This window comes from Sorex fumeus, unplaced genomic scaffold (genome assembly GCF_029834395.1).
Source record: "Sorex fumeus unplaced genomic scaffold, SorFum_2.1 ptg000063l, whole genome shotgun sequence".
Taxonomy (NCBI): domain Eukaryota; kingdom Metazoa; phylum Chordata; class Mammalia; order Eulipotyphla; family Soricidae; genus Sorex; species Sorex fumeus.
In genome coordinates, this window is record NW_026606120.1 from 6,698,623 (window position 1) to 6,711,099 (window position 12,477).

The 12,477-nt window shown below is 39.0% G+C and overlaps 1 protein-coding gene across 1 annotated transcript; it reads right to left on the minus strand.

Annotated features, from left to right (window-relative positions):
• Positions 1-1,031: 1,031 nt before the first annotated feature.
• LOC130036083 (olfactory receptor 2H2-like) lies at positions 1,032-1,958 on the minus strand. Its single transcript, XM_056128054.1, has one exon. It carries the CDS (start codon positions 1,956-1,958, stop codon positions 1,032-1,034), a length of 927 nt encoding a protein of 308 aa, XP_055984029.1.
• Between the last annotated feature and the right edge of the window lie 10,519 nt (positions 1,959-12,477).

Here is a 12,477-nt window from a genome sequence, read left to right on the forward strand (position 1 = left end):
AATCATCTGTCGGGGCTGGAGCAATAGCACAGTGCGTACAGTATTTGCCTTGCATGCGGCTGACCAGGGTTCGATTCCCAGGATCCCATATGGGTCCCCCAAGCATTGCCAGAAGTGATTCCTGAGTGTAGAGCCAGGAGTAACCCCTGAGCATCGGGTGGGTGTGACCCAAAAAGCAATAAATAAATAAATAAATGATAAAAATCATCTCTAGACACAAAGACTACTGAGATACAAGATCTATCAGAACACCCAAGAAAACTTCTGGTACAGAATATCATACTGAGAAGATTGTCTGGACTCCTGAGAAAAGAGGCACCAGGAGTTCAAGGAAGAAGGATGTCACAATAACATGATAATGTACCACTAGAAGCTCAGTGCTTTTCTCTATGAAAATTCCAAGGCAATTGCAGAAATCCATATATAACCCTGTTTTGTTCCAAATGTATTAAGTGCTCTCTTCACTCTAAAGAAAACCACATTCTCTCCTGAATGTAAATTTTTTTCTTTCTTCTCATATTTAAGATATAAGATCCCAAACTAAGAAACTGGTTTTCCAGCAGCAGAACCTGGGAGTCATAAATTTGTTCTTGTTCTTGACAACAGCCATAAAGAAGCAAGGAGGCATAAGTAATTTAAAACTAAAACTTATCATATTAGAGCATAATTTTTTAAAAATCTCTAGAAATTTTGTGCGGTCTGGAGAAAAGTTAAGCTTAGAGGAAAATAGACGGGGGGAAGAAAAATAATTAAAGGAAAACATATAATTTTTTTTGTTTTTTATTTTGCAGACTTACGTTCATTTTCTTCCCACTATATTCTTTGAACGGTAACTAATAAACATATGTATTTATACACTAAAATGTGCCTAGATAAGCACTTGATACATTCGGTAATGATTAATGTATAGCCATCACTGAGATATTTGAGCAAAAATTAGCTCTTGCATTTTAGGGTTTCCTAGTATATCTTGAGTTTTTTTAATTAGATCATTTTCTTTTGTTATACTAAGCAATAGTATGTTAATCTCTTTAGATCCTCTTTGCTAGTCTTCTTAGTGCCCCCTTTACCTCCTTGTTCCTTAGAGTGTAGATGAGTGGATTTAGAGTTGGAGTTACAACAGTGTAGAAAAGGGTGAAAAATTTGCCATTTTCATGAGTATAGTCATTCTTGGGTTGAAGATATACAGCTGTGACTGTACTATAGAAGAGAAATACTACAAGAAGGTGAGAACTGCAAGTGCCAAATGCTTTTTTCTGCCCTGCAGTCGATTTTATTTTCAGAACAGCCTTAGCAATAGAACTATAGGACCAAATAATTATCATCAAGGGCACCACCAGGAAAATAACAGCGGATATGGACATTTGTAATTCATTGTAAGTGGTATCTGCACTAGAAATCTGAATCAGTGCTGGTACTTCACACACAATGTCATCTATCTCTTGACCGGAGCAGAAGGGTAACTGGAGGGTAGTAGGAGACTGAACCAAAGACTGAATCAGGCCAATCCCCCATGCAAGGATGGACAGGTTCAGGCATAGTTTTGTGTGCATAATAATATTATATTGAAGAGGATGACACACTGCCACATAGCGGTCAACAGCCATGACCACAAGAAGGACACATTCAGTAGTTCCAAGCCACAAGAAAACAAAGAGTTGAATGGCACAACCGACATAGCTGATGGTCTTTTCAGGACCCCAGAAATTAATTAACATCTGTGGAACACAGCTACTAGTGAAACAGAGATCTAAAAGGGAAAGATTGGAAAGAAAGAAATACATTGGGGTGTGGAGTTTGGGATCCTTCCAGGAGATGATAATTATAACCACATTTCCAGTAACAGTCATACAATAAAAAAATAGAGTTACCCAAAAACAAATCTTCTCTAGGTATGGCTTATTAGAGAAGCCCAGGAGGATAAAATCACTGTGACTTTCATTGCAAATTTGGGTCATATTCCTGTAACAGTTGTCTCTTTGAGGACTGGTCCAAATATAGTTACTTAAAAATTTGAAGGTTCCAATGAAAGATAAGAAGAGGACCAGAATGATGAATTGTTTGCTTCCAGAAGAATGTGATTTTTGTCTCCTGTATTTTAAGGAAAAAAATAAAACATTTAGTTACTTTTCAAAAATAATTCATTTTGCTGGAGAGATAGCACAGCGGGTAGGGTGTTTGCCTTGCACACGGCCAACACAGGTACGATTCCTCCATCCCTCTTGGAGAGTCCAGCAAGCTAAAGAGAGTATCCTGCCCGCATGGCAGAGCCTGGCAAGTTCCCCGTGGCATATTCGATATTCCCAAAATAGTAACAACAAGTCTCACAATGGAGACGTCATGCCGCCTGAGCAAATCGATGAACAACGGGAGGACAGTGCTACAGAGCTACTAAATATTATGGTACTCAATTATTTAATGGAACTTTTAATAGTTATTTGCTATTCTGTTTATATTCTTGCTCTTTGTCTATCACTTTCACCCAAATCATTACACAAACTTATATTTAAGAAAACATACCTCTTTATATAATGTGTAGGTCAGAGATTTTTAGCTAGAGATAAATGAGTTTCTTTTGTAGGGCGAGAGATGGCAAGGTGGGTTACACCATGCATTGCTCAGGGTTTACTTCTGGCTCTGTTCTCAAGAATCATTCTTTCAAGGGCTTGGGAGACCTGATGGTGTGCCAGTGATCAAATCTGAGTCAGCAGTACAAAAGTCAAGCACCCTACCCTCGGAACTCTCTCTCCAGCTCATAGCTAGAGATTTAAAAAAAATTTTAACAACTGATATTGATAAAAGGCATAAATAGGATACCTACGCTAGATTTGCCATGTCATTAACAATTTTCTTTAGCTTGCTTAGTTATTTTACTTAATCCTTTAGAATAAAAAGAAACCACGTGATAAAACACTTCCTGGATAACTTACTGTAGTTAACATTAAATAATGCTATGATTAATTCATCAATTTCAAATAATCCTAATCATGATAAAGTTATACATAGAAAATAAAAATCTTTGTAATAAGATCAAATCATTTAAAATCATATTAAAATATTACCTGTGTCAAATGATCTACTTAAGTCATAAGTATGAGGAAAAATTTGACAAGATGTGACATTTATAAGTATTATTTCATAGGTATACATTACTGATGAATTACCATACTCTTAGTGAACTTTGAATGACATAACTGCATGATACAATATTTCTTATCTGTATATGTTTTGCCTTTATTTTTTGGGGCTCAATATTTAGTATTGTGATCTGCTTTTTCCTATCTAACACCCATAATCTTACCTGTCCATAATAAAGTATAATGACCACCCACACACTTAAGATAGATTCATTTGAATTTAACTAATGATTTTCATGCTTATAAGACATTATTGTATAGTTATTTCCAGGTACAAATATTTTGTAGGTTATTAAGATAAATCAGATATTTTATGTCTCACTATTGGTATTATGCTGAGATCCTATTATGTCATGTTCTTTAAAAGCCCAATATCTCCTTGAGTAATTTTTCTGTGCCATTTTTATTACATCCTATAGAAATTTTTCAAATAATAAATGTATTTAAATGTGAGCACTTTGGCTATAAAATTCTATTCAGATATTTCAGAAGAAGATTAAATTATAATGTTTGTTAGAATGTCTCTTGCAGCACCAGAGACATAGCAGAGATGTATAAGGCATTTTTGTTGCTTACAGATGACTCAGTTTTGATCCCTAGCACCATATATGCCCCGCTAAGCTTCAGCCAGGAGTGACCATTGAGAATAGATACAGGAGTAAGCCTTTACAGCATATGGCCCCCAAAATAATGACTTGTAAATTTTCTCATTTCCCAAACCAAGATTCCTCCTAATTCATCCTTTAACTTTCACCTACTTTTCTCTTAGTTTATTTGAATCTTTCCACTTTTTTTCTATTTCTCTTTTTCTATATGCAAAGTTATGTCTATCTATCTATATTAAAGTCCATTCCTAATTAATTATCACTTAAGGATATTTCCTACCCTACATAAATTATTTATTAAAAATCATGGGCCTAGGGTAGGGAATTTGTCTTACATGCAGGCTACCTGGATTTCATTCCCTGCCAGGAGCAATCCCTGAATACAGTACCAAAAGAATTTCTAAGCACTGTTGAGTGAAACCGCCAAACCAAAAGGTAAAACAAAAGATAAAATAAATTTAAAAAATAAAATTAAAAATTAAGACAGTGGAAGTTTTTATCAGTTTATAAAAATAAGGAGTTAAATATAAGAATTTAACTTGTATTTACTATATTATTACCTTCATTTCTCTTTTGCTTAAACAATATCGTCTTTTCCCTGCAAATAAAATTTATCTCTCTATTAGTCTTTTAGGTCAGTCATTCTTTCTCCCAGAACAAAGCACTTTTTACTGAGATCCAGTATACTCCAATCCTGTGCTTATAAAAGTGTCATACAATATTCACATTTACATCTTACCTTCAAAAGTAGATGCCTTGTGCCAATATATATCATATCTTTAGATCACCTGACTGTTCTGGAAGTTAGATTCATCTACCAACCCTAAAAATGACTTACCTTAAAATGTTGGATATATTTTTTCTGTCTGCCCCTTAAGGTCTCTCTCACACTGTGGGAGTCCACTGGCACATAGCCAGGTGCCTTCTTGTAGCAAAACACATTTAATTACCCTCAAGGGACTCTTTGGACAAAATTGTGCGGATTGCTAGTGAATTCTGGCAAATTTTCCTTCATTTGCAATGACATATATATGTGTATATATACATATACATGCACTTATAGATGTATACACATATATACAATTTTCAGGATGACCTAAGAGAATTGATTGAATAGAACTTATCCCTATGTCTCTTACTATTCATTCTTTCTGAAATATGTTTTAAAATCAATATAAGTTGTATATAAAAACACACATATAAATGTCTTATATGTCTTGAAATATATGGACACTATGATAAATTTTTATCACTGCTGGCATTCATTATCTTAGAAATCAATGAATGTTATAATTAATACAACTCTAATTTTTGAAGAAATTTAAATAATGTTCCCCATTAGTCAATTATCAGTCTAGAGGCATGGTTCTTAAAATGCTTATTAAAATAATTCTGTGAGTCCCACCCATAAGTTTCTGATTCTGCAGGTCCAAGTAAAGGCCAAAGAATTGTTTTCATGACAAAGTCATAGGTAATGGCATGATTCAGTTAAAAGGGCCACACTTCCATTCTGGTATCAGACAACTTGATCACTTGACTTGACTTCCCATTAATCGTCGATTTGCATGAGCGGGCGCCAGTAACATCTCCATTTGTCCCTGTCTCGTGCTAGTGTAGCCCAATGGCATCTGTTCACTCTAGGAACACGAAGAGCCTCAAACCAATCGTTCATGATCTTGATGAAGAAGTCTGACCATCTCCTGACCTGACGGCGGCGCCCATCTCATCTTAATTCCAGGTCAGAACAGCTGCCGGCTCGGGACCCTGGGACCTCCATCTTTCCCTGCAGGACCCCAGGTGTCCCCCGAGATGCCTGAAGAGAAGCAGTTTTGAGCGTCTGCCCTGCCCTCTTCACTCCTGACCTGACGGCGGCGCCCGTCTCATCCCAAACCCAGGGTTCTGTAGAGGCGTGGCCTCCTCAAAAGTGGGCATGGCCTCAAAAGTGGGCATTGCTTAATTTCCGGCGGGCGGACGCTTACGCGGCCGCAGGTTGTTTTCCCACACTAAGGAACCTAGTCCCCAGGGAATCTAGTAACCCAACCTACTCAGCAATATGAAGAAACAAAGAAAATCTCCAACACAAGGGGAGAACAACGAAAACAATCTAGACCATTCTGTCAATACAGCTCACCTAAGGGACCTCTCTGACACAGAATTCAGGTACGAAGTCATCAAGATGTTCAATCAACTCAATGAAACAGTCAGACAGACAGCCAGTAACACCACAGAAAAAATCGACAAATTACGAGAAGAAATGAGGGCAGAAATGTCACGATTAAAAGATTCCATAGATGAAATGAGAAATTCAGTTTCTTCTCTTAAAAATAGAATGACCACAGCTGAAGAGAGAATCAGTGACCTGGAAGATCAGCTGCAACAAGCCAACACGCAACAACAAACAGTGGCAAGGGACCTCAAAATGGCTCTACAGAGAATCAGAGTCCTAGTAGATGACTCCAAGAGGAACAATATTAGAATCATGGGACTACCTGAACCTCAGGGAAACAATCCCAACGAAAAAAACACCGTCAAACAAATCATTGCTGAAAACTTCCCAGAGCTGCACAATGCAGCCATTCAGGTTCAAGGAGCCCGAAGGGTGCCAGCTAAAAGAGACCCCAACAAAAACACTCCAAGACATATCATACTTAGAATGATCGATACTGCCGATAGAGACACAATACTGCAAGCAGCAAGAGCAAAGAAGGAAATCACATACAAAGGAGCATCCCTTAGATTCACAGCAGACCTATCAGAGGAAACCCTACAAGCCCGAAGGCAGTGGCGAGATATAGTCAAAAAACTCACGGAAATGAATGCTTCCCCAAGAATACTCTACCCAGCTAAACTCTCCCTCAAAATCGAAGGAACAGTACACTATTTTATAGATAAACAGCAGCTCAGGAACTTCATAGACTCAAAACCAAACCTAAAGCAAGGCCTAAAGGGGCTACTATAAGAAAAGACAAACCCTACAACCACAACACACCCGCACAGAAACATGACACAAAACCCCATAACCATTCTCTCTCTCAATGTCAACGGTCTAAATTCACCAGTTAAGAGACACAGAGTGGCAAAATGGATACAGAGACAGAACCCAACATTCTGCTGCCTACAAGAAACTCACCTCAACAGCCAGAGCAAACACAGACTCAAAGTCAAAGGATGGAAAACAATCCTGCAAGCAAACAACTCCCTCAAAAAAGCTGGGATAGCCATACTAGTATCCGACAACATTAATTTCACCTTGAAAAAGATTAGAAGGGACAGTGAAGGCTATTTTCTCTTCATCAAGGGATACGTACAACAGGAAGAAATCACACTCTTAAATGTATACGCACCTAATGAGGGAACAGCTAAATATTTAAAACAACTGCTAACAGATTTTAAGGAGGACATCACTACCAACACAATAGTACTTGGAGACTTCAACATCGCCTTATCACCTCTGGATAGATCAACACGAACAAAACCCAGCAAGGAATTATTGGCTTTGAAAGAAGTAATAGAAGAGAAAGGGCTTATGGACTTACACAGGGCTTTACACCCCAAAAAGAAAGAATACACATTCTTCTCCAGTGCGCACGGAACATTTTCCAAAATAGACCATGTGCTAGGACACAAAACATACCTCAACAGAATCAAGAAGATAGAAATAGTATCAGCCATCTTTTCAGACCATGATGCACTGAGGATAGAAGTGAATCACACACAGACACGGAGAACCAAATCAAACACCTGGAAATTAAACAACTCGATGCTGAACAATGAGTGGGTCAGGAACGAAGTCAAAGATGAAATCAAAAGATACCTGGAAACAAATGAGAATGAAGACACAAACTACCAGAACTTATGGGATGCGGCGAAAGCTGTATTAAGGGGAAAATTTATAGCTCTGCAAGCCTATCTTAAGTCGATAGAAACGATGCACATAAACAATTTGACCTCACAGCTCAAGACCTTAGAAAAGGATCAACAGAAAGAGCCTAAATCAGGCAGAAGGAAAGAGATCATAAAACTTAGAGCAGAAATCAACGACATGGAAAACAAAGAAACAATCCGAAAGATCAATGAAACCAAGAGCTGGTTCTTCGAGAAAATAAATAAGATAGATAAACCACTAGCAACACTCACAAAGAAACAGAGAGAGAGAACCCTAATAAATCGAATCAGAAATAAGAATGGGGATATCACAACAGAAACTAAAGAAATTCAAGAGATCATCAGAGACTACTTTGAAAGTCTCTATGCCACGAAACACGAGAACCTGGAAGAAATGGATAAATTCCTGGATTTCTACCATCTCCCAAAGCTGAATCAAGAAGATATAGAGTACCTGAATAGACCTATTCACATCAAGGAAATTGAAACTGTAATCAAAAGTCTTCCCAAAAACAAAAGCCCAGGCCCAGACGGATTTACTAGCGAATTTTTCCAAACATTTAAAGAGGACCTACTGCCAATTTTTCTCAAGCTTTTCCAGGAAATTGAAAAAACAGAAACTCTCCCAAACAACTTCTATGAAGCCCATATCTCTCTAATACCAAAAGGAAACAAAGACACCACAAGAAAAGAAAACTACAGGCCAATATCCCTGATGAACACGGATGCGAAGATTCTCAACAAAATACTAGCCAATAGAATACAACAACTCATCAAAAAGATCATACATCATGACCAAGTGGGATTCATCCCAGGGATGCAAGGATGGTTCAACATTCGGAAATCAATCAACATAATCCATCATATCAACAAAAGAAAAGATAAAAATCATATGATCATATCAATAGACGCAGAGAAAGCTTTTGACAAGATCCAGCACCCATTCATGATGAAAACCCTTGCCAAAATGGGGATAGAGGGGACGTTCCTCAATATAGTTAAAGCCATCTACCACAAACCTACAGCAAACATCATCCTCAATGGGGAAAAACTGAGACCCTTCCCCCTAAGGTCAGGGACGAGACAAGGATGCCCACTCTCTCCACTACTGTTCAATATAGTACTGGAAGTACTTGCAATAGCGATTAGGCAAGAAAAAGATATTAAGGGCATCCAGATAGGGAAAGAAGAAATTAAGCTCTCACTATTCGCAGATGACATGATACTATACTTAGAGAACCCTAAAACCTCTACCAAGAAACTCCTAGAAACAATAGGCTTGTATAGTAAAGTGGCAGGCTATAAAATCAATACCCAAAAATCCATGGCATTCCTATACGCAAATAGTGAAAGAGAAGCAAGTGACATCAAGAAAACAATCCCATTCACAATTGTGCCCCAGAAAATCAAGTATCTAGGAATCAGCTTAACTAAGGAAGTAAAGGACCTGTACAAAGAAAACTACAAAACGCTACTTCAGGAAATAAAAGAGGACACGAGGAAATGGAAAAATATCCCCTGTTCATGGATGGGGAGAATCAACATCATCAAAATGGCAATACTTCCCAAAGCACTGTACAAATTCAATGCAATCCCTATAAGGATACCCATGACATTCTTCAAAGAAATGGAGCAAACACTCCTGAAATTTATATGGAACAATAAGCCCCCACGAATAGCTAAAGCAATTCTTGGGAAAAAGAAAATGGGAGGAATCAACCTCCCTAACTTCAAACTCTACTACAAGGCAGTAATAATTAAAACAGCATGGTACTGGAACAAAAGCAGAGCTGCAGACCAATGGAACAGAGTTGAATATACTGACATTTCCTCCCAAACATATAATCATCTAATTTTTGATAAGGGGGCAAGAAAAGTGAAATGGAGCAGGGAAAGCCTCTTCAACAAACTGTGCTGGCAAAATTGGACGGCTACATGCAAAAAAGTGGGCTCAGATCTCTGCCTAACACCATGCACAAAAGTAAGATCAAAATGGATTTATGACCTCAACATCAGACCACAATCCATAATGTTTATTGAAGACAAAGTCGGCAAAACTCTCCATGATATTGAAGCTAATGGTATCTTCAAAGATGTCACGCCACTGGCCGAGCAAGTGAAAACAGAGATAGACAAATGGGACTATCTTAAACTAAGAAGCTTCTGCACCTCCAAAGAAACATTGACCAAAATACAAAGACAGCCTACAGAATGGGAAAGGATATTCACCATGTACACATCCGACAAGGGGTTGATATCAAGGATATACAAGGTGCTGGTTAAACTCCACAAGAAGAAATCACCCAACCCCATCAAAAAATGGGGTGAGGAAATGAACAGAAACTTTCGCAAAGAAGAAATTCGAATGGCAAAAAGGCACATGAGAAAATGCTCTACATCACTAATCATCAGAGAGATGCAGATCAAAACCACAATGAGATATCATTTCACACCACAGAGACTGGCCCACATCCACAAGAACAAAAGCAACCGGTGCTGGCGCGGATGTGGCGAGAAAGGGACCCTCCTTCACTGCTGGTGTGAATGCCGGCTGGTCCAACCCTTTTGGAAAACAGTATGGACGACTCTCAAAAAATTAGAATTTGATCTGCCATTTGACCCAGCTATAGCACTCCTGGGAATATATCCCAGAGAGGCAAAAAGGTATAGTCGAAGTGACATCTGCAATTGTTTGTTCATTGCAGCACTCTTTACAATAGCCAAAATCTGGAAAAAACCTGAGTGCTCAAGAACAGATGACTGGTTAAAGAAACTTTGGTACATTTACACAATGGAGTACTATGTAGCTGTTAGAAAAGATGAAGTTATGAAATTTACATACAAGTGGTACTACATGGAAAGTATCATGTTAAGCGAAATGAGTCAGAAAAAGCGGGATAGACACAGAAAGATTGCATTCATCTGGGGAACATAAAGCAACAAAAAGGGAGAGTAACACCCAGGAATGGCTGAGATTAGTACCAGGAATTTTGCTCCATGAATGGAAGGCCAGCCACAGGCTCTAGGTGAAAAGGAAGCTCAGATAGAGAAGAGAGTACCAAATGAAGGGTGTTGTGAGGGTCCTCCCAGGGTGGGAGAAGCATGCTAAAAGTAGTCGATAGACCAAACATGATTGTCACTCAAAGCCTCTCTTGCAAAACACAGTACCCAAAAGAAGAGAGAGAGAACAAGGGGGAATACCCTGCCACAGAGGCAGGATGGGACGGGGGGCGGGGGGGAATGAGGGTGTGGGGGGGGATGCTGGGACCCATGGGGATGGATGACGGGCACTGGTGGAGGGATGGGCACTTGATCATTGTATAACTGAAACCCAAGCACAAAATTTGTAAGCCTATAACTGTACCTCATGGTTTTTCACTAATAAAAAAAGAAAAAAAAACAAAATAAATAAATAAATAAACTCTGATAAGCTGCATGTGAGGCAAATGATTTACCTGATGTACTATGGGCTCTGTGTCTTTTATTTTATTACCATCATCATCATCATCATCATCATAAAAAAAAAAGAAGTCTGACCATCTGGTAGGTGGGTGGCCACGCGGTCTTTTGACATCCCGTGGAATCCAGTCAGTAACAGCTCTAGTCCAGCAGTCATCTCTAAATCTCATTACGTGACCAGCCCATCTGATTTTTGACACCTTGGCAAACGAGACAGCATCCCTGATTCTTGATCATCGACAGATGTTGGAACTCCGGATTCTTTCTCTCATTTGAGTGAAACGTGATATTCCAAGCATAGCTCTTTCAATGCTTCTTTGGGAGACCCGAATAGCGTTCTCATCCTGTTTGCGTAGGGCCCAGGTCTCTGAGGCATATGTTAATGCAGGAAGAACAGTGGAATCAAAGAGATGTGCCCAGAGCTGGAGGTTCTTCATCCTCTTAGCTATTTCTTCGACGCTCTTGAAGGCGTTCCAAGCCACTCTCTTCCTCCTGCGCAGCTCGGGTGCCAAGTCATTTGTCATGTTGACTTCTCGACCTAGGTACACATAGCTGTTGCATTCGGAGATGGTCATTCCATTGAGAGCAAATGGGGCATCAGGTACGAGGCTGTTTCTCATAAATATTGTCTTCGTAAGATTCAGCTGTAGTCCGACCTTTCCACACTCATGGTCGAAGTTGGCCAGCATTTGTGCCACTTGGCTAATGTTTGGTGTTATTAGAACGATGTCATCAGCAAAGCAGACGTGGTGTAGTTGCCGACCATCTATCTTCACTCCCATTCCTTCCCATTCCAGTCGTCGCATGATGTTCTCGAGGGTGGCACTGAAGAGTTTCGGTGAAATGGTATCACCCTGCCGAACCCCTCTCTTGACATCAATGACTACTTCTTTGTAGAATATCAGACCACATTGATTTCATTCTGAAGAAGGTCACAAGAGACAGTGAAGGTCATTTCTTACTGATCAAGGGATCTGTACATCATGAAGAACTTAAACTCCAAATGTATATGCAACTAATTAGGAATCAGCAAGTGCTTAAAACAACTGCTCATAGACTAGAAGAAAGACATCGATAGCAACACAATTACTAGTGGGATATTTCAACACTGCCTTTATCACCTTTCAATACATCAACCAGACTCAAGATTAGCAAGGACATACTTTATCTGAGGGAAGAAATGGAAGAAAGGGGATTAGTAGATATCTACAGGACACTTCATCCTCAGAAAGCTGAATACACATTCATCTCAAGTGTGCATGGGACATTCTCCAGGATAGACCACATGCTGTGTCACAAAACATACCTCCATAAAATTAAGAAGATAGAGATTGTATCAACAATATTCTCAGACCATGATGCAATGAAAATAGAAGTGAATCACACACACA

Bases quoted from the DNA above. Each gene is read 5' to 3' on its own strand.
- LOC130036083 (XM_056128054.1), bottom strand. From the start codon at position 1,958: ATGACCCAAATTTGCAATGAAAGTCACAGTGATTTTATCCTCCTGGGC.